The sequence below is a fragment of the Canis lupus genome, chromosome 22, assembly GCF_048164855.1.
Source record: "Canis lupus baileyi chromosome 22, mCanLup2.hap1, whole genome shotgun sequence".
Lineage (NCBI taxonomy): Eukaryota > Metazoa > Chordata > Mammalia > Carnivora > Canidae > Canis > Canis lupus.
The window spans coordinates 38,671,950-38,697,732 of record NC_132859.1 but is presented as its reverse complement, the minus strand read 5'-3'; the positions used below and the strand labels follow the sequence as shown (position 1 = coordinate 38,697,732).

Sequence of the window (25,783 nt, the reverse complement as noted above, 5' to 3'; positions counted from 1 at the left end):
ATCTACGTCAGGAGCTGAGGTCTGTTTTTGTAAATGAAGTGTTATTGGAACACAGCTGCATCCAATTGTTTATATGCTGTCTCTGGCAGCTTCCACAGCAGAGCGGCGTAGCTGGAACAGAGAGACTCGAGGGCCCACAAAGCTAGAAACTATTTACTAAGTGGTCCTTTAGCAAAGGAGTTTGCTGACCTCTACTCTATATGCTTCAAAGTGTCCTTAAGATCAGAAACAAACAGGACCCCATGAGGGAAACACTCTTTCTAAGGGGGGCAGCTGAGAGAAATTTCTCCTGGCTTCTTCCTGAACAGAACAATGCAATGCAACAGTTTCCCCAGCAGTATTCCTTACAGTAAACATATAGTCCTGATTTCCCTTCTCAAAGCTCCTTGCTCATCTGGCTACATCCAACGATGAGATATCTGAATCTAGGGGAGCAGTAGTCACCAAACAGCCCAAGTTTTTTTTTTTTTTTTTTTTTTTTTTTTAAACAGCCCAAGTTTTATTGAAGACTTGTCTCTGCCAGGTACAACTCTACGTTCCCTACGTGAACGAAGTCATTTATCTTCACAAGAATCCTGTCCAAAGAAGCGTTATTTCTATCCCTATTTTTCAGAGGGGAAAGTAGAGGTGAATTAGTTCACTCAGGGAGAGTTTATAAGTGGCGTAGTGGGCATCTGCACTCATCATCTTGCTGGGGGAAGGAGGGAACCATGAGCTTCTCAAAAGGTGAGCATCCTGCTGCCCATCCGTTACATTATAAACATCATTTCTAAAAAAAATAAATAAATAAATAAATAAACATCATTTCTCACAAATTCACGAACAGTGTAAGCCTGAGATGGTACGTCTTGCCAAGGATTTGTTGAATAGTGAGTCTGTACTGCAGTTCAGTGACTGGTCCTGTATCCACAGAAGAGGCAGCCTCTTATGTGAGGGGTGCAAACTGCCATGGCTGAACACCTGACAAAAAAGCATACACCCCTACACGCCCGACCTGACTGTGGAAGAGTGAGGGAATTCCCTGAGGAAGAGACAAGATTCTCTGATTCTCTGTGGACAAAAGGTGAAGAACCAACTGTGAGATCTTGGGAAATTCATGCCACTCTCTGGAGACACACTTCTTTGTAATAAGTAAAATGAAAAGTTCAGATGAGCTTATTTCAAAGGAGTCACTTCAGTGTAAAAGATCATGACCCCGAAAGAGGCAGGAGATAACAAATGTCAGGAAGTGGAGAGAAGGAAACTTGTTTGCACTGTTGGTGGGAATGTACATTGGCACAGCCACTAAACAATATGGTGGTTCCTCAAAAAATTAAAAGTAGAAATACCGTATGATCCAGCAATCCCACTTCAGATTAAATGACCAAAGGAAATGAAAACAGGATCTTAAATATATATCTGTACTCCCATATTCACTGCAGCATTACCTGCAATGGTCGAGAAACAGAAACAACCTAAGTGCCCATTATTTGGTGACTGGATAAAGATGTAGACTATATACACACACAAACACGATGGAGTAATATTCAGCCCTGGGAAGAAGGCAATTCACAACAACATGGATGGACCTCCAAGGGCATTAACTGAGTAAAATAAGCTAGACAGAGAAAGATACTTACCGCATGGTATCACTTTTATGTGGACTCTTAAAAAAAAAAAAGTCAAACTCATAGAAAGTAGAAAGCCTTCACAGGCTGGAGAGAAAGAGAAATAGAGGTTGATAAAAAAGTAGAGCCTTTCAGCTAGAAGGTGAATACGATCAGAAGATCTAATGTAAAACATGGTGAATATAGTTGGTAATGCTGTCTCGTATCATCGAAATTTGTTAAAAGAGTAGAATCTAATGTCTCAGACACATGCATAAATATGTGAGGTGATGGCGGTTATTAACTGGATGAAAGGAATCCCTTCATAATTTCATAATGAATGTGTAAACATTTAACATCTTACAATTCTATTTGCCTATTATACATTAGTAGAGCTGGAAACAATGCTGAACATGTCAGAAAAAAAGCACTAGGGGTGCCTTGGTGGCTCAGTTGGTTGAGCATGCAAATCTTGATTTCAGTTCAGGTCATATCTCAGGGTCACAGGATCAAGCCCTGTGTGGTGCTCCGCACTAGGTGGGGAATCTGCTTGGGATTTCCTCTCTCTCTCTCTCTTCCTCTGCCCTTTACCCCCCTAAAATAAATAAGTGAATTTTCAAATATATATGTATCTCTAGGAAACAAGACAGCATACCTGAGAGTGGTTAGCACAGGTGACCATTCCAACCAAGCACGGTGATCATTGCTGCTAATGTTCTAATTATTCTATGAATTTCCACAGCGTGGGTGCTAAACAAGGCATCAGCTTGCTAGCTCTTCAGTTAAGGAAGGGGCTGGGTCTCTGGCCTTGAAACTAGACTTTTTAAAATTCAGGACTTGAGTTTAATGCTAATTCCCTTTCTTGCAGAGCCATAGTGTCTCTCAATTTCCAGAATGAGAAGTTCACAAGTCAGAGGGAAAGGGATCCAGTCATCTGGGAGCTGGAAGCTCCTATAAGTCACCTTCTTGTTTTCCACATATCCAACTCTAGCAAATGATCGTAACAGACAATTGAGGAACAAACCGATTTAGGCGAATTCTTCTTAACGTTACTATATTACTTGGCCAGAGCTCCCCAGGGCTACCAAAATCCCCTCCTCAGTAGACCCAATTCAGAACCACATCCGAAAAGTGTTCCCAAACATCTTGCTTTGAGATGTATCAGGGGACAATCCCCCAGACAGATGAACATAAACACTATCATGGAAACCAAAGAAATGTTACCTAAAAGGTGTTTGATATCTACATGCAGCTGTTAGCACCAACTTTGTGGAGTATTTATAAAAAAAAAAAAAATGACCTTTACTATCACTGTTGAAAGACACCCACAATTCACTGGGGAGTTCTGCTACATGATACATGAATGGACTGAATACAATGACTTTAGCTCATTCCCAAATGACCAGGTTTAAGGCCAAATGTATTTCTCTTGGGCTGATTAGCTCCGCAAGTTACCAAGCATGAACTTCACAAGGCCCAGCTCTGGTACATGTTCAGCTGGGTGAGTTCACACCAGTGCTTTTCACTTCGGTGTGCAAATAAATCACCAAGGACATTGTTATAGAGCAGATGCTGGTGCAAGAGGTCCAGGAGGCTGTGTACATCTGACAAGCTCCCTGGTAAGGCTGCCCCTGCTGGTGCACTAAGACTTTGTGTATGAAAGGTTCTCACCATTTGGAAGAGTTGTTCTCCTTGGCACAGTGTTCCCCTTCCCCAGCAAGGAAAGAGTAATCCAGACTCTGTATTGGCTACTGTGCTGGGCTCTCCCAGCATCACCCACCTCCTTTGGCCACCACCCCCGCCCCAGCCATGCCAGGCCAGAGGTCCCACTCTCAGCACGAGGAGGTCAATGGTGGCACAGCCGCTCAATGAGAAGGCACATGGCCCAAAGCGAGCCTTCTGCTGAGAACAAGAATCGGGAGTGGAGTCCTTCAGCAAGGACAGTGTGACTGCCCTGGTCACTGATCTGAGAGGTACTTGTGACTTTTATTTAGCTGCCTCCTGCTGTGATTCTGAGTCAAAACAGGAACAAGGTGCCTAATTTGTAATATCATCCGGCCATGTCAGGGATGTGGTTCGCTTTGATTAGAAATCCTAGACTCAACATGTTCCCCTTGCCTCCATGAAGGCGTGTGGAGGATGAGACAAAACACGCCCTCTGTGTGATACCCGGAGGGGTCTGAACACTCTGCTGGCATGCCATGGTCAACCCACAACTCTACAACCTCAGTGCTGGTGCAGACCTAGGACCCAGACGCTACACGGTCCTACTCCTCATCTCAAGCAAAAGTCCCAAATCCTGTACAAAGCCCTAAATAATATTAGCAGCCAAGAGTGACTCCTCCCACCATACTGGGCACAGATGTAAATGCTCTGCGTGCACCCATCTATTCAACTCTGCCAATGCCACCACACCCCCACCCCGCCCTTTCATTCCCATCTCACACATAAGAGGACTGCAACATAGAGATATCAGGGAACTGGCCCAAGGTGGCAAAGCTAGCAAGCAGCGGAATAGGCCTTCAATGCCGGGAAACCCATCTCAGGCTCTCACTCTTGACCAATCACACTACACGGTTTCTCTCTTTCCTAAAACAGCAAAAATCACCCCCGTGCTCAGGGCCCTGCAAATTAAGGATCTTTGCTGCCCTGGGAAACTGTTTATGGAATGAATAAAACGGAGTGGTTGTGTTGGATTCTTAAAGGTTCAGTGGGAGCTGAATAACCGCACACCCACACTGTCTTTGCAAAGTGGGTATCTGCAAGTCAATAGAGCAGCTGCTTACTCCAGATTCCCCTCCTCCCACATTCTATGCTCAGTCTAGAAGCCTGACAGATCTCCTCTGACTAACAGCTGTCACAAGCCCATCAATAAGGATTCTCACTGGAATTTGAGGTCTGGGTGAGTCCAAGGGGCATTCCCTGACTTCTCAGAATTCTACATAGCACCTTTTGGCCAAGGGTCTTTCAGAGAGAGACAGGATCCATTCTCTCAAATGTCAGCTATCATGAATAAGAGCACTGAAAATAAAGATTGCATTTAAAAAGAAAATCTTGTGGCTCATCTTTTTCCCTTAAGTTTTTTTTTTAAGATTATTTATTATTATAGAGAGAGATTGAGATTGTAGGAGGCAGGGGCAGAGGAGGAAGAAAGAGAGAGAGAGAATCTCAAGTAGACTCCCCACTTCTGAGCACAGAGCTCTATTCAGGGCTCGACCCCAGGACCCTGAGACCATGACCTGAGCTGAAATCAAGAGTCATGCTCAACGAACTGAGCCACCCAGGGGCCCCTTCCCTTGAATGTTTAAGAAAAATGGAAGATGTAAATAATTATTATTCACTGTGTTTGCAGATCAGAAATCTGGCAATGAGAATAGAGCACTATATAATAAAAATAGAGCATAAAACACTTTAGAGTGTTTGTGTTTAACATTTTATTTGACTTGGAGTGGAGAAATAAAGATTGCTTCAAGAGATTTCATTCCTCAGTGTAAGGGAGAGATGGTGGCAATAAGAGTGGAAGTGGGTCCTTAAATATTGCTAATTATGTGGTATTTTAGGTAGAGGAACTATCCCACTGCAGAAATGGGAAATGTCTAAAAAGCAAGCATTCCTTGGAGCATTTTAGGAGACTCTGAAGTCACCCAAGCAACCAAGTCATCAGCTCTGCTGGATTTCCTGAGCTGTACAAGGAGAAATGCCTTTATGCTGATTATCTCGCATCATAAGGAAAGAAATAGTCTGATAATGAGGAAGAGGGAAAATATAGACATGGGCCCGTGATTATCACCTGAATTGAAATACACTGAAAACTGAAGTCATGAATATCTTAAGAGCTTATACTAATATCCTTACTAATATCTATTATCTCCAACTTGTAGGGCATTTATTAACTTTTGTCCCTTTTGGGCAAAATAAACTCTTACATTGTAGATAACCCAGTACACAAAAGGACAGAAAGGTTTTATGAATGGTAATAAACTGTTTGGATATTCTGCTATTAGAGATTAATTCCTTTGGCTTAAGCTGGGAGTTCTTTGAAAAGGTGAACTACTTGGGGAAAGAGGATGCTATGCCAGGATATCCAGTGTTACCATGTTTTAGTGTGATTTAATACAGTTACATCTTCCCTCCTAACTCAAATACATAAGAGAAATGAAAGAAAAGGAGTATTTACAGGATGACAAGATAGGAGGGAGAAGTGATTTTAGAAAGTGTGGTGCCGACAAGATGACTATGTCTTACTTTGTACACTGAATAGTTGGCATCGGTAAGGGGTTGGACAAAAAAGCAGGGAAATGGCAATAGGTGAAGGACACAGAGAGAGAAAAAGGTGGGTGAGCAGTGCTATCGAGTACCACACACAAAGCATGAGACATCGTTTTCATAGTTGGGATATACATAGTAGCAGGGATAGTGTGTAAACCTAGAACTTGTGTTCTAATACTTTAGAACTTTTTTATTGAATACTTTTTTTATTGAATCAGACCTATTTGGGGCTAAAATAATCTTTCCCCACTCTGAATTTACATTCCTAAAACCGAGAATATTATTTTCATTATCAGACTGGCAAAATTAAAAGGCTTATATCTCCAGTGATAAAGAGACATGGATATCCACATACCTAGATATCTTTGTGGGGAGAACAATTTAATAGTGGTTATCCAGATTTAAAACGTGTTTAACTTCTTTTTTTTTTAATTTTTATTTATTTATGATAGGCACACAGTGAGAGAGAGAGGCCGAGACACAGGCAGAGGGAGAAGCAGGCTCCATGCACCAGGAGCCCGACGTGGGATTCGATCCCGGGTCTCCAGGATCATGCCCTGGGCCAAAGGCAGGCGCTAAACCGCTGCGCCACCCAGGGATCCCAAAATGTGTTTAACTTCTGACCCAAAATTTCATTTCTAGAAATCTATCTTACAGAAATATTAGCACAAATGTACAAGACATTTTTACAAAGATATTCAATGTAGCGTGAAGTGGAAAAGCAGAGACACCTAAATAATCTACCAACAGGGGAATAGCTGAATCAATCAGAGAAGATAATCCATATTATGGAATTTCTAGAAAATAGTTAAAAGGCATATAGTATATCCATATATATTGTTTTGTTTAAAAGGAGAAGCAAAAGTGGTTGGGTGAAAAAATATTGTCAAATAATATTTATTGTATGCTCAACTATTTGCATTGAAAAGTGGATGAATGTATGAGATGGATGGATGGAGGGAAAAATGGATGGATGGATAGATGAGTGGATGGACAGATACGTGGATTGAGGAAGAGTCAGAAGGAAGAGGAGAGGGAAGAAATAGGGAAAGAGAGGAGGTGAGGAAGGATAATATAAATGAATGATAGAGGCAAGTATGCATCCAACAGACTATCCATGCTAATTATCTGTCAGGTCAGGAGATGGGATGAGGTTCATGTACCTCCATTTAAAAATTCTTATATACTGTTGGACTGTTTCAATTTTGGACAAGGAGCATACGCTATTTTGTAGCTAAAATCACAGAATAGTGTCTTAAATCGAAGGAGCTGTGTGTGCTCTCCTTTTAAGCTGAGCGAATCCTGAACTTCAAAGATGGAGGATCGAATCTAACCTTGCCTTTCCCTGCCTCCCTGGGTAAACCCTGCCTCCCTGGGTATCCCCTACATGCCCTCTGCATTTCAGTTCTTCTCTCAGAAAGTATCCTTCAGCCAAATCCTAAGAACATGTACACAACACCACTTGAGTTAATTCAAGGTAAGTCTCCCCCCAGTATCCAACAGCTTCCCCCCCAATCTCCAGACAAGTAGTTTTCACATTTGAGCAGCATCAGAATCACCTGGAGGGCTTGCTCAAACACAGACTGTGGCACTCACACCCAGAGTTTCTGCTTCCATAGTCTGGTGTGGGGCCCCCAGATTCTACGTTGCTGGCAATTTCTCAGGTGATTCTGCTACTACTGCTCCAGGGGTGAAGAACCACCGCTGTAGGTTGAAGGTGAGCAATAATGTGGGCTCTATAAGGAAGAGGGGCTATGGGCCAGGACCAACCCCACACTCCTTAAGCATCTTGTCCTGCCCGGTGACTAGGTTCCTAAACCACAGAGTATAAGCTCTGTCTCCGAGCCCAGAAGACGGAGTTGAAGACCAGAGACCATGGACGAGGGACACAAAACATGAACACAGAGAAGCTGGGCTCCAGACTCTCAAAGGAAGAAAACTCACCTTCAGAGAAGATGATGTAGTCGTTGCACTCGTCGGAGCTACAGGAACACATAAAGAAAGTCTCCCCCAGCACCTTCTTTTCTTTCATAATGCACTTCGAAGAGGCAGCATCTTCGAGAACAATTCCATGGTAGGTATCCTTGGGGTCATGGCAGAGAGTCTCTAGTGTTATGTTCTCATCATTCTTTCTCCTAGGGTGCAGAGGTTCATGGCAGGGGGAGAAAAGAGATAGAATGAATGAATAAAGCCTGGACAGAAGACCAATCTGGACTGTACTTCCTGCACAAAGTCGTTCAAACAGTGGCAGCTGATTCCTGTTCTCCAACGGTAACACGCTGGCCTCCAGCCTCCAGCCTCCTGTGCTTTTCTACTCATTTCAGTTTTTCTATTGCGTATTCTCAAAACCCATCTAGGATCGGAAACATGAAGACCTTTCTTGGGGGCTGTCTGACTAGAGCACTTTACTGCATGTTAAGTCCTAAGGAAATCAGTAGAAAGGAAAGCATGGTCAACTGAAGACCGCAAGGTCCTCGGAGTTAAACCTTCTGTCCTGAAAGCACTGCCAAGCTCATGCTGCCTCCCCAGTTTATCTGACAAAATGGGGGTCACATCTAGCTGAATTGTTCTCAAGGAGCATTCCGGGAAAGTAGCTGCAGTTCCCCGGGTCTGTTTGCTGGGCCCCAGCATGCTCTGTGTGAGGGCGTATTCCGTATCAGCAGCTGGCTGTGTGGACAGAACAGAACACACTTCCTCGATGAAGCACTGGAAGTTTCTTTGACTCACAGAAAGGAACGGAAGAGGGAAAAAATGAAAACACATGGGAAAGAACTGCAAGGTGTTCTTCATTTGCAGTTCAGTAAAATATTTTATGCCGTCATGAACGAACTGCTTCTACGTTTACTAGCCCTTCACATCACGTAGCTGAAGCCTAACTCAGCTAAGGGCTCAGAGAATCTCTCATGTGGCATTTTGCTGAGGCCCTAGAGAGTGCTCAGTTGGCTCTCTGAGTACATTACATTTAAAAACAACATGACTAATGCCCACTAGTATAATTGCAAAACCAAAATAAAACTCCAGTATCCTTGGAAAAGTACATTATTCTCTGCCTCCTCCAATCTGCTTCTCTCATTAACTTGCCATCTTGGATGACTCCATCCAACGCATCCAACACAGAGGTTGGTCTGACCTCTTTCCTCCAATCCCTGACCTTTTCAGATGCAATGTACCTGTTGTCTTGAATGGTAGTGTCTATATCTAGAGGGGGAGTCTAGGGGAGGGCACCAATCAGGCCCAAATGACTGTCAGTTTTGCAGATATAATCTTCCCTGGAAAGGACTGTGAGTGTGTGCAGGTGAGTGCCTATACATGCCCACATGCCTGCTCACACACACCAGCCTCCCCTCTACAAGCTCACTGCTCACAGCAAGGACAATAGAAGCCAGGCCGAGGCAAGAAGCAGCTGAAGTACAGCCTTTTCCTGAAGAACAGGTGGGGCCATCTCCACAGGGAAAGAGGAACTGGACGGTACCACCTCTGAGAGTGCAACACAATATGTGAACAAGGGGATAAGATGCAGCTGGAAGAGTCTAACTAGGAATGGGAGCCAACGTGTCTGACATCCATGCAACCCAGAGGTGGCTCCTGCAGAGGCATACGTGGCCTTGGTGAAGGAGCTCAAGGGTTCTGGTTCTGGAACTAACACTCCAGCAGGCACAAAAGGAGCAAGCCCTTGCTAAGTAGGTCCCTACTGGTAAAGGAAGGGCCATGATCGGATTCCTTTTTCTCGGGTAGCTAGCAGGGAACTATGTGAAACTTAACTTGGCATGATCACACAGCGAACTGTGTACATTTAAAAATCCTCTTATCCTGGGGCACCCAGGTGGCTCAGTGGATGAGCATCTGCCTTTGGCTCAGGTCATGATCCCAGGGTCCTAGGATCCCTCTGCCTATGTCTCTGCCTCTCTCTCTGTCTCTCATGAATAAATAAATAAAATCTTTTTTAAAAATCCATTTATCCTTCACCCCAAAGCTACTGGGAAGTCTTGGCAAAAATGACAGCCATGAAACTATAGTACCTTCCTTCCTGTCCCCCCCGTGGAGTAGATGTATGTGTATGTGCGCATGTGCATGCCCAATGAGGGTTGTTTCCTGGTTTGGGTAACAAAATGAAGGCATGCTCAGTCTTCCATACCCCCAGGTAAAAGAATAGTGTTTCTTCCTTAGGAAGCGTCTAGAGCCAAGGAATGGAATGAGGAAGGTACTGGGAGTCCTGAAGGAAAGTTGCTCTATAACCACTGGGCAGTTCTTCAAGAGAATCTTGCCTTCCACTCCCTTGCTGCTTAGAGAATTAAAATCACAGAGAGGAAATTCAATTAGACTACTTGAGCCTGGGGAAAGTCCTTAACTGCTTTCTCCACTCATTCCTCTAACAGTGCTCCTGGGCACGCAAAGTCAACTTTGCAAAATATCTTTGGATACAGCTGAGCATAGGAAGGGAAAATACAATGAAATAAATACAGACTTCCTTGTCCTGAAACATTAGCTCTGAGCCACTGAAGAGGTTTTTCATGATCCACTCACAAAAGAACCACGAAAATAAAACCAATTTCAGTTCCAGGGGATTTTTATCTTGGAAAGAACTTACACATTTGACATGGTATATGGGTGCACAACTGACTTCAGTTAAATGAACAAGCGAATCCATGAATGAATGAAAGAAACACCAAGATGAATCGAGGCACTGCAACATACTACCAGGATAGAGCCTTTCAGTTTCCACATCTGGCTGTTAGTTTGGGTTCCCTAGAAACAGACCTTAAGGCTGTGAGATTTTTGTGCAGAGTTTTTGGAGAGGAACCTGTAAGGGAAGCAGCACTGCACACAGTGGGGATTGAACCACAACGCAGATCTTAGCAACTGACTCTGATCCCTTGGAAGCTGTGAAGCTCGGATGGTGGGTCAGAGCTGTCCTGAAGGACAGCTCCACTCCCCAAGGAGTATTTGTCTTTGCTTAGACAGGTAAAAACAATATTCACTGTATTAACTCTTGATGGCGGGAACAGTGAGGAGACAGGAAGGTTTCCTCTCCTCTACATGGTCGTATTTTCTGAGACAGCAAGAAGTAATGCCTCAATTCTAGTTGTTGGAATCCCAGAGAGACTTGATTCCCATTCAGTCACTGGGTCTTGTACCATGGGTCAATAAAAAAATGTCTTTATTAGATGAGCCTGTCTGGAGTAGTAGAAGTAAGCTGTCTTGCCACAGTGCATATGTAAGTAAGGATGATCAGCAGAGAACAGAAGCAAAGAAGGAACCACTGAAGCCACCCAATCTGGTATCTCAATCTTTCCTGCACTAGACTTGATGGGTGGTCCCTCAGCCTCTCCTGAACTTTGACTCCTCAGAGGAGGAAGCCTGTTTTGCTGTTAAGAAACCACGATTGTGAAAATGTTTAAACTTATACTGAAGCCTGCCCTCTTATAAATTTTATGGATCCTCTTTTTGCCCTTCAGAATTACCCAGAACAAGTTTATTATATTTTCTACTTGAGAACCCACCCAGCACATCTCTCAACAGAATTCATGTCTTCTCTCTACTGGACTTGCTGTGTCTGATTTCATCAGGCATTCCTCACGTGGCAAACTTCCTAAGCCTGCAGTCATGCTGGCCCCTTTGTGTCTCAACATGATCTTTGTCAAAAGCCTTTTTGCAAAAGCATTGTTCAAAACCGGACCTGAATGAAGTTGGCAGGTACAGCAAGCTGTCACGACAGCTCTTTGCTCTTAACATTCCTTTAGTTCTTAAGAAACTAGTTCATCCTCAGCATGTACAGAAATTTGCAAGCTGTTCAGATCTACCATCAAGGCTAACTGTATGTGGTCAGAAGACTTGTTCCCCAAACGAGGGGGTGGGAAGATATTTGGGTTTATATCCTCATTTATCAACTGGCAGGGAGATGCCTAGGTTACTTAAGAAAAACTTGGCTAATAAATTAAAAACATCAGGATAAGTCTGAAAATGTTTTATTTCTTTTTCTTTTTTAAAAAATATTTTATTTATTTGTTCATTAGAGACAAGAGAAAGAGGCAGAAATATAGGTAGAAGGAGAAGCAGGCTTCCCTTGGGGATCCGGATGTGGGACTCGATCCCAGGACCCTGGGATCACATCCTGAGCTGAAGGCAGACACTCAACCACTGAGTCACCCAGGTGCCCTGCAAATGTTATATTTCACTAATGAATTTTTACCTTTTTATAAAATGAGGGCTCTTTTAATCTCTATTCTCCTTTTATCTCTTGCTCATACTCCCAATCCATAACTATGAAGGAATCAAAGGATTTGTGAGAATTGTGTATGTGTGTGTATGTGTGTATTAAGATGGGGGGGAATGAAAGAGGAGCGGGGGAGAGAGACCAACTATGGCGGAAATGTGATCTAAGAGAAATGCACAGTGCCGATCCAAGAGGCAGATGTAGTATGTAGCCCGTGGTGCTGTGAGTGACATGGCCAGGGTTTCTGACTAAAGAATGAGTTGTTTTTCTGGTGCTCCAAAAAGCTTCCCTTTTTTTTTTTGATAAAGCCTTTCCTCTTCCAATAGCCCTCCTTTCATCATCTCTCCTTCCACAGAACAAGACTGAAATGGCCTCAGAAGAACAAAGCTCCTGGTGTCACTCTGGGGTACCAAGGGGGTGACAGTTAAAATGACGAGTGGCAAATGTCTCTCCTTCATACAAGGAAGGGGCCCTGGATTTTATTGTGAATATTAAAGGTCATCTTACATACTGTCACAGGCATATATATATACACACACACACACACACACACACACACACACACACACACACAGATGTGTACGTATCTGAGAATGTACAGAATATCTCTGGAAATTCCATTTAATATTTGAAAGACAAATGGCCTGAAGGAAAGGCACATGTGAGGCATGGAGACACCCTCAACTCTATGCACCACGGTGTGCATCACTCACAAAATGGGGGAAAGGAAGATTTTTAAAGGCCACCTTACCAGACAGCCAGACAGACTTCATGTGGCTTCTCACAGATGGATGTAATGCTGCAGTTGCTCATGCAGGATTTCTGGTTGTCACAGGTGGAAGATCTCACATCACAAAATTTACACAATTGTGGAAATTTGATGACACCATTGCTGTCAGTGACCATCATGTCATTATTAACTGGGGAGAGAAAAGAAAGACATGTTAAATGAGTATCTCACTGCTAGGCAGCCTGCCAATGAATTCCTGATGATGTTATGCAATTTCAAATGAACCAAAATAATGCCTTCACATCCAATTAGAATTTCCTTCACATATGCACTTTGTAATGAAAGTCATTGTAGGGTGCTGTGGCTGGGATAGAAGGGGAGGTTCGAGTAACTTCTTGCTTTTGTTAGTGATTACCATAAGGCACTCTAGCTCCAAACACAATCATTCAATCAAGAAACATAAATCTGATTGGTCCACTGCATAGTTATGGGTGCTAGGAGCACAGACAATACTACCTAAAGGAAATTATCATTTAGTTGAGTAGACAGACAAGGAAACAGATGAGGGTAGGGTAACCCAAACTAGAGAGAAGCATGGAGGATAAGGGATCCTGACATGCGTCACCATTCAGATGGGCAGAAACAGATCACAATGGACCAGAGCTGGTGCAAAGGGGTGTTGGCCTACTCAGAGGAGACAGTGGAGGTGAGGTAGGAGACTGCCCTCGTTCTCTTGACCTGCATAGGAAGAGCACTAAGGGCCTTCCTTGCAAGAGACTAGTTCTAATTTCTCCCCATCGCCTTGAGGGAAATCAGGTGATTAATCAACACTGTCTCTGAGACAGAATCCCAAACATTGGTGAGGCTCAAAGCACTGGAGTCCTGCAGGTGAGGACAAGCTAAGTTCCACCTCAAGAGTCTGTTTTATGTCCTGCACAACTACCTCACTCACTTACTTGTTTATCATCGATTCACTAAAATGCAAGCTCCACAAGCTTTTGTCTGCCTTGTTTACATACTGGGTCTCCAGTGTGAAGAGGAGGACCTGCTACATAGAAGATATCCAAAAGTATCTGTTGAATGAGTGACTGAATAGTGAATATACAAAGGGATGAATATAACAAGTTCACATTTGGCTCTTTAAACCAAGTAGAGGGATCCCTGGGTGGCTCAGCGGTTTAGTGCCTGCCTTTGACCCAGGGCGTGATCCTGGGGTCCCAGGATCAAGCCCCACATCGGGCTCCCTGCGTGGAGCCTGCTTCTCCCTCTGCCTGTGTCTCTGCCTCTCTCTCTCAGTCTGTGTCTCTCATGAATGAATAAATAAAATCTTTAAAAAAAAATAAACCAAGTAGAAAAGGATACAGAAATTCTTCAGACGGGGAGGGTTGCAATTATAAATGCGATATTCATTCATAGTCATCCATAACACGTTAAAGATAGACCGTTTTGAGAAAAACCCATGCTACATGTTGAAAGGCCATTAAAAAAGGTGTAACACTGCCGCCCCCATCTTTTTCATCCAAGAGATCTATCTATTGGCAAAAATGGAAGTTAAAGGGATGAGTTTGGAGAGTCAAGTGAAGTAGGACAAGGCTATGAGGCATTTGGTCAACAAACATGACTTAGAGACACTTCCAAGCTAGGCTAAGAAATGTTATGTGCCTAGACCACCTGTAGCACTGGCCACTAGGAAGCTGGGAGGTGTGCTTCTCCCAGGGATCTCTGTTGGAATGGCCTGAGGCAAGCCTCCTCATCTCCTTCCTCTGTCAAGCATGCTCCTGCCTAATGCCAGGCAAACAACTTCAATGTCCTCCCATGGTATCTCTCTGTCCTGTGAATTTTAGATTTCTGTCATCCACACTTTGCCACGAAACCCTTTTTGTCACTTGAGCATAGCACCTGTTTCCTAGGTGTCTAAAAATACAAACATATATAAATTTAAGATTTGCTTTCTTGTGGTAACATTAAATATAGAAGGAAAAAAAAAACCTCATTCATCCCTCTCAGGCCTCAAGTTCATTTCAGGAAGTATATTTTTAGGCAACAAACTATTTTGAAATTTGTCTCCCAGACCAAGGGCCCTATGCTAAGCTAAAAATACAGGCCAAAATGCTTTCTGAACTTTGTGTTCAACTTGGTATTAAGACGACAATAAATATATATATTTTCCTACAACAGTTAGATTTGCATCTTTCTGTGAAACAACTAATTTAACCCTCTAGGTTTCCCTATAAGAATGGGTGAAACAACAAAAGCCTGGGTCATATTTTGCTTATGAGATTTTGTGTTTTTGGTATAGGGTATATTTTACACGAACAAACATGTCTTTGCTGGTTAGGAAGCTTTGTTGTTTTTAAATATAAAATCTAACCTCCATGAAATGGAATTCAGCCTTTTTTCATTTTAGAATTTCAGCTTGTACTAGTTAGTAGTTATCAACTTTGAGGGCATGTTAGAATCAATCACCTAGGAAATTTCAAAAATAATAAGTCCTGAGTCCCACTTCCAGATTTGCTGATTTAATTATTCTAGAAGGTGGCCTGAACATCAGGATTTTTTGAAGCTGCCTAGATATTCCAATGTGCACCCTAGGCAGAGAACATTGACCTAGAATGAACTGAAAACAACACGACTGGCACAAAACAAAAAGGCACCACACCACCACACGTACACACACACATGCACACATTCACACACAACTTCTGTGACAGTGAAGGAGCAGTCCTTCAATAATCTGGAAGGAGTTTTCTTGTGAAAAACAGGTTCTTAAAGCTATGTGATGAATTCTTTTACACCTCACATGGAAAGGAGTCCTTTGCTGGGCTGGCCAATGATTTTCTAACACAAGCTAAGAAGTGTGAGAAAAGCTAGAGGAGGCAGGAGTGAAAGGAGAGAAGTGCAAACAGTGAGTCTGCTGTTAGAAGCCACAGAGGCGGCCACAGAAGTGTTGACAAGTATAAGTGGTTTAGATCTGATGCCTACAAAACACAATCAACAGTGAAAACACAAAACACAAAAGAGGGCCATGAAAGAAAGAAAGAAGAAAGAAAGAAAGAAAGAAAGAAAGAAAGAAAGAAAGAAAGAAAGAAAGAAAGAAAGAAAGAAAGAGAAAGAAAGAAAGAGAATAGAGAAGGGTCACCAAGCTTCATAGCTCTGGAGGTGTTACTCAGACCGCAGTCTGCAAACGGGGCCCCTGGAGACATACAGGTGTATGATGCACACTGCCTACTGTAAGACCCAGGAAGGGAAGACCTTTGCAATGAACTCTGGGAAAAATGCAAACAGCCAATTTCACTCTGTTCTCAGAGACACAGGCCTATGGGGGAGGGGATGGCGTACAATGGGAACTCATACATGAAGTACCTACTGTGTGCCACTTAAAGTACGTAAGTGATCACATATCATGTCATAAGTACCCAGTGAGGAGGCCTCATTTTTCTATTTATTATTGTAAAAGTCGACTGCTGCTAAGGTGAACAGATTTTTTTTTTTTAATTTTTATTTATTTATGATAGTCACACACAGAGAGAGAGAGAGAGGCAGAAACACAGGCAGAGGGAGAAGCAGGCTCCATGCACCGGGAGCCCGATGTGGGATTCGATCCCGGGTCTCCAGGATCACGCCCTGGGCCAAAGGCAGGCGCCAAACCGCTGCGCCACCCAGGGATCCTGGTGAACAGACTTTTTAGTTTGATCAGCTTTTTTTGTTTTGTTTTGTTTTGTTTTAAATTTGAAAGCCTTTACTAGGGGCATATTCACTATAATGCATAACGTCTTCTCCCCATTCCTCAGCCAGCCACTCCCTACTAACTGACCTCAGGAGGCTCCCACCTTGACAACCCCAGCCAGTCAATAACTGTCAGTCTCTGCTTTAAGCCTTGTGAATTACGTGTTGATGGGATAGGGTGAATTATAAAGGGTAAAGCTACCCTTAAGCTTTGTTGGAGGTCACCGAATTTTGATTAAAAACTTTAGTAAAGTCAGTCTGGGGAGAAGGGTGAGACATACACACAGTTTTGCTCATCATTGCAGAGGGCTGACTAACAGGTATCCTGAAGACCCATAAACCCCTCCTGAAGAATCCAAGGACTGGCCCAGTGTCCTCAAGGGTCACTAATAGCACCCTAAATAGTACACCATTCATCGGAGTGGGGTGGAGGGCTCCTGGGGGCAGGAAAGGAGGCAATGGCTTATTCACTGTAGACACAATTACATCTGTACATTCCAATCATAGGGAAAAGAAGTTACAATTGCGATTGCAAGTATCAACCATTTTATGTTCAATAATGTTCATGAAGCCTAAGTAATGGAGAATAAATGTATATATGTCAATAGCCAGGGACAAAGATAGTACCCTAAACAGCACAACAAAACACATCTGATAAACCCCAAAATAAACCCTAACCAACTTCAAAATTACTTCCAATTCAGGTTAAATTACTCTCCTGTGTCCTTAGTTAATATGTTCTCATGTGAAGGCAGTGTATTTTAGTGTCTATAGGCCCTCTGCATGCAGCTGACCATCCTCAGGGAATTTTCAACCCATAACAGGCAAATTTGTTATTCATAATGTCCCCCCGAAAGAGGTTCCACTAAGAGTATTTCTCACCTAGAAAGTCATTCACTAAAGGAAGTGAGCATGGGCAGCTTCTTTCAGCATATGATGGGGTCACATGGCACATCATATTTCACTTCTCTTCAAACAAACCCATGAGTAATATCAAGACCTTCAGTCTGGGTCATGCTGCCTTCCTCATTTTGGGGCATATTTTCCCCAAACTCATTGCCTGGAGACACAAGTTACAAGTCTTGAGAATATGAATTAAGTAAATGCTTAGCTGTGTCTATTTCTGGAAAAGTACTGTTATCTTTGAAGATCAGAGATAAGCAGCCTAATAAGGTTATCTTAGATTTCCTCCAGATAAATATAGGGAATTTTGGATATAAATTCTTAGTCCATATCTTGGGAATGGTGTCAACTATTAACTAAACAATTAGGTAAAATCTCAAGACTCCACAAATAATCTTAAACACTATTCATGTGTCTTTAAATTCATGCATCTATCTACTATTGTTTAGTGGTGTGTTTGGGGGGTAGGACACTTAAGAATTAATTTATTCTACAAATGCTTGTGACTGTCTTGCTAAGTGCTATATATTTCAGAGCAGGACCATGAAAATTAATACAACTACCTGCAGCACCTCAAAGAATAATCCATGGCAACTGGCGAACAGAACTTAGTATGCTTCTGAGCAGTGCTTCTCAGATGTTAAGAGGGACACAAAGCTTTTGGGAATACGTTTAACCCACAGGTGTGGGGTAGTGTATTGGCTCAGGGGCAAGCAAGTCTGAAATTTATAGGGCAGGCCAGCAGGCTGGAAATTCAGGCAGGAATGAAAGTGGCAGTGTTGAAACAGAATTTCTTCTCTGGGAAAACTTTTCTGCTCCCAAGGCCTTCTAATGTATGAAAGAGGCTCAGTCACATTGCCGGGGCTAATCTCCTTTATTTAAAGTCTAGGGACTGTAGTTGTTAATCACATCTGCAAAGTACCTTCACAGCAACACCCAGGTCAATGCGTGATGGAAGAACTGGGCCCCGTAACCTGACCAAGCCCTCATCACACTGAGCATTACAGGTAGGAGCTGAGACCGTTCTCAGGTTAGGCCCATGCTGCTGGTTTGTATGTTGAATGGGAAGGCAAGGGTGAACTGGGTTTTTGACTGGCCACTATTTCCCTTTCTCCACTCATGCCGGATCCAGCAAAATTAAATACTATTCCTCACCTTTTTTACAGGCATGTCTCATCTTACAGTTCTTTCCATCTGCTTTTCTCTTGAGTCTGGCCTCTTAAACGATCACAGGCCCAGAGGCTCTGATCACCATATGGGCCCAGAATTGAAAGACTTGTTCTCTGAAAGAAGGTTTTTAATTGCAGTTGGCATTTCAGAGTCAGACACTGAGGCAACCATCTGGCAGGCAGCCGCCATGGTCTGTGATGCTGGCAACAAACACCCCATGGCCCCCGAGACCAGGTGGGACAAGTGTATTGGTCCGTCACACACGTCCTCCTCTCTAGAACAAAGCAGCAAGTCAAGCAGCCTCAGAGGAGTCCCTTCATGATCCTTCATGAAAGAAAGACATTTCCAAGTGAATAAAATACTTTGGCCCATTACTATAAATAAGCAAAAAACACCTTGTGATTAAGTCAAAGATATTTTAAGTCAAGGAATATTTTTTCTTCTCTACAGCATACCTGGAAAGTCTAACACAATGCAATACCTTCTGTTTTTAGTTTCAAAAGTGCTTGAACCCTCACTCTCTAAGTAATTATAAATATCTTGAGAGCAGGGGAGGTGGGCTTTCCTTCAAGTGATGGTCCTACTTGGTCTCTGGAGCACTAGGATCAGTAGGAGAGAAACCACCATGTAGTTACCTTGGAGACCACGGTATGGATAGGAGAGAAATAGAGGCAGAAGCAGAATTATCAAATGCAACCTACTTGCCTTTAAATTTAAGCAGGACGCCAGAAAAGGAGAAAGAGCTGCTAGAGTCTGTCTTTGAAGAATGGGTGGTTTTGAGAAGTAGGAGAACAAAAAGACACCCTGGGCTGAGAACATAGCTCAAACCAGGAAAGGGTGAGCAAAATGAGGGATGCAGACAATCTAGAGACGAGATCTTTGAAGACAGAGAATCGTTCAACAAATACGCATCCTGCATTTTACAGATGGGAAGACAGAGAGGCACATGGATGTTCTGGTGTGTACGCTGTTCATACAACTGGCCAGACCTAAATGAGATTTAGAAAAGGCAAGGAGAGTTGAGGAGGTAGAGAAAAAGGCCCAGCAGAAGCACAGGATCAAAAACAGAATCTCAGACTTTGTCCACCTACTCTCATAATAGAAACATTCTATGCTAGACATGAACTGAATAAACTCAAGGCCTGGTATAAAGACTTAAAAGTCAGGGGCTGGCAAGTAAACTAATGGATCTGGACAGTTGTCAACCATCCTAATAAAACTTCACTAAAACCCCGGTAACTGTTGGGGCACTCGGGTGGCTCAGTGGTTGCGCATCTGCTTTTGGCTCAGATCACGGTCCAGGGTCCTGGGACGGAGTTCTGCAACAGGCTACCTTGCAGGAAGCCTGCTTCTCCCTCTGCCTATGTCTCTACCTTTCTCTGTGTGTCTCTTATGAGTGAATATATAAAATCTTTAAAAAAAAATAGTATAGGTAACTGTGAATGAATTAGAGAGGAGGGATATGTGTGTGTGTGTATGTGAATGTGTATGTTCCCTCCCTCTTTGACTAATTCAACTGAGGAATTTGGCTTTGAAGGTTTGGGTTTCTTTTCTTTCCTTTTACTTTTTTTCTTGTTTTACTTTTTAGGCTTTTTGGTAAAATGAGTTGAATTGCTCACTATGGGTTGCTTTAAGGAAAACTGCATAAACAAACAGAGAGATTTGTATTCACCCAACAAGTGAATTAAGGGATAAAGGAATGCTTCAAGGGGATTAATCCAATAGGGTACTTTAAGTTGAAAACTTGACTGTGTCTTTAAAAGAGGATTTTTAAAATTTGATTTACAAGGAAAAATTGTAAAGCCATATATAGAATAAAACAAGCTGTAGCTGAATGGAAAAAGTAATTGGCATTTTCTAGTGACAAACATAAAATAACTGAGCTGGAGTTTCAATTGCAAACTTCTCAATTGAACACTCCCCAGCTCCTATCGCTCCAAATAGCTCCCAATATGCACACTCTGTTTTCTTGCTTAGCCCTGAATTTCTTGGATCGCTGAGGATGATGTGCAGCTTGAGTTCTCCCAGCACTTGCTGAATCTGCTTTCTTTTTTTTTGGATATATGTCCCAGAATCAGGTCACATATCAGGTGACAAAACCCAAACACTTAAAATGACTCTTGCAGATGGAAATATCTATATTATTGCCAAAGGCAGTATTTCAGAACCCTTGCATTTTTGCCATATTCAAAGAGCTGAAAAACTTTTAGCTCTCTCAATCATCTTCCTTCATCTTTAATAGGGATCTAGTAGAAAAACAGCCCTCAAAAAGCTGGGCAGGGGTGAGCAGTTGGCCACAAATAGCACCATCCATACGTGGCAATTTTAGTTTATCATTGAGAAAGCTGATTTTCACAGTGTGTTTTATCTGGCAAATCCTAACTATGGAGACTTTGAGATTAGCCAATACCAGGAGCATGCAAGGGCTGGGGCTGAGAAAAAGAGGAAACCAGTTGAAAAAATTAAGCCACACTGATGCAAATGGATACTATACCAAGTGAAGGAGTACAATTTGGTACTATTTCACAAACTGTCAACACTGTAACTGTTCTTCCCCTGGGAAATGTTTTAAAGTTGATACTTTATGTAAAGTAATAGTAACTGAGAAAATAATTCTTCCTGAGTTGATACAGCTTGGATGGTATACTGAGGCAACAAGCAAAAGGCTCCAGAGATTATTGCAAGTAAATGTGATTAACTTAACTCTCTTGGTGACAAACACTATTGGTAGATAGCCCAATAGAGGCAAGAAAATGAGCACACAATTTATGGAGTGCTACAGCATTCCAATTCAGCTCAAATAATATGTTACTAGAAAAATTAGCCAACATAAAACCAACATGCATTATGTATCTGCTCAGTGAGCCCTCTCATCTTAAACCCTTACGGCAAGGATGTAAGATAGTACAAGACAAGATGCTTACACTCTTGCAAGGAACCAAAAAAAAAAAAGTACAAAAATGATTTTTATCAAAAGAACTTTGGAGATGGGAAGACTCTACATGGAGATGTGCTTCTTAATGAAGTTATTCATTTAATATTTAAACAATATTTTATCTCGAAGCACTGACGCAACCTAATGCCAAATTCAAAACCTAATAGAAAATCTGAGGTTTTTTTTTTTTTTTAAGGTAGGAACTATTAGAGGATCAGAAAAAATAGGCACTTGAGCCATTTGTTTCAACTAAGCAAGGAATTTGACCTGTGTATCAATTTCCTCTGAGATCCTACTTTTCATTTAGAGAATTTCTCTGTAGAGGCTTTCTCCCCTTCTCTTTAACATGTGCAGCAGCATCCTGGTGCATGCCTGGTGCCTGAGAGATTTTTCTATTACAGTTGTATACATATGTGAAAATACTGGTCAAAGCAGATGATCCCCATACTCGTGCTCTGTAAAGGACAGGAAATACGATAGCACTCAGGTCAAGTACTTTTTTAAGGGGTGAGGTCCCAGATGCTTGGTTTCTGACAACCAAGTAACCTGGGAGCAGACCAGGCTGGGAGACACTGGAGCAGGGACTGCATGAGCCCCGTACAGTCCACAGATGTGCTCTGTTCGGCCTAAACTTTTTTCCTTTGAAAATGTGAACCAGGGGCACCTGGGTGGCTCAGTCGGTTAAGCGTCTGACTTCCGCTCAGGTCGTGATCTCAGGGTCCTGGGATCAAGCTCCGTGTTGGGCTCCCCTCTCAGTGGGGAATCTGCTTCTCCTCTCCCTCTGCTTCTGCCTTTCCTCCTTGGTCAGGCTCTCTCTCTCTCTCAAATAAATAAATAAAATCTTAAAAAAAAAAAAAACAACAAAGGAAATGTGAACCAAGTTTTAAAATGAGGATATTTCACGTGAAAAGCCAGATTTCCAACACCAATTAAGAAAATTAAAAGATGTGGCAGCATTGGGCCTACAGGGTCCCCTCCCCTGACAACAGTCAGCAGTCAGCTGGGAAGGGGCGATAGGCCCCTGAGGTGGCACAGGTACCGGTATGTTGGCCACCCCCTGGTGCTTGCTCATGTTTCCTACTGCTTGTCTGGCCCCTGTGGCTATATCTGAATTTTTACCATTAATGATTTTTTTCATTTAAACTCAATTAACAGGGGATCCTTGGGTGGCGCAGCGGTTTGGCGCCTGCCTTTGGCCCAGGGCGAGATCCTGGAGACCGGGATCGAGTCCCACATCGGGCTCCCGGTGCATGGAGCCTGCTTCTCCCTCTGCCTATGTCTCTGCCTCTCTCTCTCTCTCTCTGTGACTATCATAAATAAAAAATTAAAAAAAAAAAATAAATAAACTCAATTAACATACAGTGTATTATTTAGTTACAGAGGTAGAGTTCAGTGATTTATCAGTCTTATATAACACCCAGGGCTCATTACTCAAGTGCCCTCCTTAATGCCCATCACCCAGTTGTCCCATCCTCCCACCAGCAACCCTCAGTTTGTTTCCTATGGTTAAGAATCTCTGGGCAGCCCGGGTGGCTCAGTGGTTTAGCGCCACCTTCAGCCCAGGGCCTGATCCTGAAGATCTGGAATCGAGTCCCACATCAGGCTCCCGGCATGGAGCCTGCTTCTCCCTCTGCCTGTGTCTCTGCCTCTCTGTGTGTGTGTGTGTGTGTCTCATAAGTAAATAAATAAAATCTCAAAAAAAAAAAAAAAGGATCTCTGATGGTTTATCTCCCTCTCTGATTTCATCTTATTTACCCCCTTCTGCTACGCGCCTGTTTTTTTCCTTAAATTCCGCATGAGTGAAATCATATATTTCTCTGATTGATTTATTTCACTTTAATGATTTTTTAACATGTCCATTCATTTCTTTCTTCCAGTATTAGAGGTTTAACTGGAACACATAATTTCATGTCTAATTCTTCAATATTTTTTCCAATATGTATGTGATTCACTAATATGGACATTCACATTTCAGTTTAAGGAAAAGGAAAATTTTCTACTTTAGAAGACAGATCTGTTAGATAATAATAATAATAATAATAATAATAATAATAAATAATAATAATAATAGTTATTTCTACACCATTTATTTATTTTAAAGATTTTATTTATTTATTCATGAGAGACACAGAGGCAGAGACATAGGCAGAGGGAGAAGCAGGATCCCCTCATGATCAGGCCCTGAGCCACCCAGGCATCCCTACACCATTTATTGAATGCAGACCAAATGCCTAGTCCAATACTAAGTGTTGTGATGATTATTTCATGTGTTTTTTGTCATCGCTATTTTATAGATGGGGGAAATTAAGGGTCAAAGAGGTGAAATAACTATCCAAAGTCAATGAGAGATAGCTAAAGAGAAACAAAGCCACAGGTCACAAGAAAACTCTCAGCCCTCCTAATACTAGCAGTGTGATAGCTATTCCTGTGGAAAGGTTCCCGAGCAGAACTTTATACTCCTTCCAGCCGAAGGCAAAGGCACTGAGTGGGGCCAGAAGGGGGTGTGGGTGGTGGAAGGGGGTGGGGGTGGGAGTAGGGACAGAGAAGCAGTACATTTCTTATAAAATAGCTTTGATTCTTTGTAATTACTTATTTTACAAGACATATATAATACAGGCAGCTTGGTGAAGTCCAATACTTTTCAAGTCAAAGACTTCAGAGTTGAGGTTCTGTTAACTAGAGCCACAGGACCCAAGGCAAAACACTTAACTTCTTGGAACCCCCCATTTCTGAATCTACGAAATAGTACTTTCTGGGGTCAGGATGGAGAGAAAACATGCTTCAAGTACATGTGAAAATCATCCGGACAATAAAAAGTGCCATACAAGCACTCTGGTTAGAAAAGTAACACAGCGTGCAACACTCTCACAAAAGAAAATTATGGGAAAGGCATGACAAGATAATTAAGAGTTTGGTAAACCTATTCCTAGTCATCAACGGAAGGCAGCAGTTTGATGACTTCTACGAAATATTTCAGGAAATTTGAAGGTATAGACAAACTGAAATATAGTAACATTCTGTGACCACCGCTCTTCAAAGCTTTCAAAGAGATCTAATGGAATCAACCACTGCTGTAATAAAGTTCCCAAGAGTGCTCAGATTTTTAAACACCCTTCTAGAGCCAAATCATCTGGCTTTAAAATATTGTTCATAGCCCGCGTAGGTCTGGCAAATAGGCAGTAACTTGAGCATCAAGTTCAATTTTCAAATCCTCTGCTGACTCTTGCACAGCACTCAACAGGGGGAGCTGATCCGCCTTGACTTCGAGGCACTTCATGTGTTGTTTGGCAACATGCTAATAAAATTAGTGAGTTTGACATGCAGAGATGGGGAGGCACCAAGGCGCCTTGAAGGTTGCGGGATTCTAAAATGCTGAAATAAAGTTATGTTTGGCCTCCTTTCTCAAGGAAATAAAACCAGTACAATTTGATGCGCAGCTGATGAGAAAATTGGAGGAGAGTATGAGCAACAATTTGACTAGATTGTTAAGTACCTGGTCAAGAAGTGTTCTATGCCATTCAGATATGTGGAAAGCAATATTCCTCAATCTCTTCTCCTTGAAGTCATTTACTCATGTAAAAATTAATTATGTCATATTGCTATGCAGTTTCTACCAGAGAATTCATGCTGGGAATAGAAGCAGGTTGCATCAGAGAAGGCCCTGGACAAACTGTGAGCTGGCTTTGAGTTCTCTGAGAAACTACTCAACCACTCTCTGTGCCCATCCTTTGACCAGTCAAATAGGTGGGCTGAATATGATGATCTTCGAGTCCCTTTCATTTTGGAAAATATTCACAGTTCAACCCCCCAAAATCCAGAAAGTTGAATATTACAAACATGTCCCAGCATTGACCTGGCAGCCCTGGTTAAATAGAATGAGATGCTATGTTTCAGCTTACAAGATAAAGGGCTTCGGGACTACCAAACAGTGTGATTTAAGCTCTGTTTTCTCTGCTCATTGAGAAACCCACTCTCTGCAACTTTGGGAGGTCCACCTCTCCTGTTAACACTCAGGCTTAAACCTAATCACTGCAGCTGATCCATCTTGCAAGAACAAATATTCGTGCATCGTGAGGTTGGAAGGACGGAAAATTATGTCAAATGACAAAGGATCACTTTCCACTCAGCCCTTGTAGGCATTTCCTCTAATTTTATGGGGGATGTGGAGGAAATTCTGGTTTGGAGCACAGACATTCACTCTAGCAGTTTAAAAAAAAAACAACCTCTAGCATTTGAAACATGTCTGTTTA

The 25,783-nt window shown here is 42.4% G+C and overlaps 1 protein-coding gene across 2 annotated transcripts in view; it reads right to left on the bottom strand.

Moving 5' to 3' along the window:
• TGFBR2 (transforming growth factor beta receptor 2) overlaps nucleotides 1–25,783 on the bottom strand; it is a 90,214-nt gene that overhangs the window by 41,025 nt on the left and 23,406 nt on the right. For both annotated transcript variants that reach the window (XM_072793096.1, XM_072793097.1), the window contains exons 2-3: nucleotides 12,821–12,989; nucleotides 7,800–7,990 (exon numbers count right to left, since the gene is read on the bottom strand). In XM_072793096.1, the coding sequence (XP_072649197.1) occupies nucleotides 7,800–7,990; nucleotides 12,821–12,978 (349 nt within the window). In that variant the 5' untranslated portion in view covers nucleotides 12,979–12,989. The remainder of the gene's footprint in view (nucleotides 1–7,799; nucleotides 7,991–12,820; nucleotides 12,990–25,783) is intronic.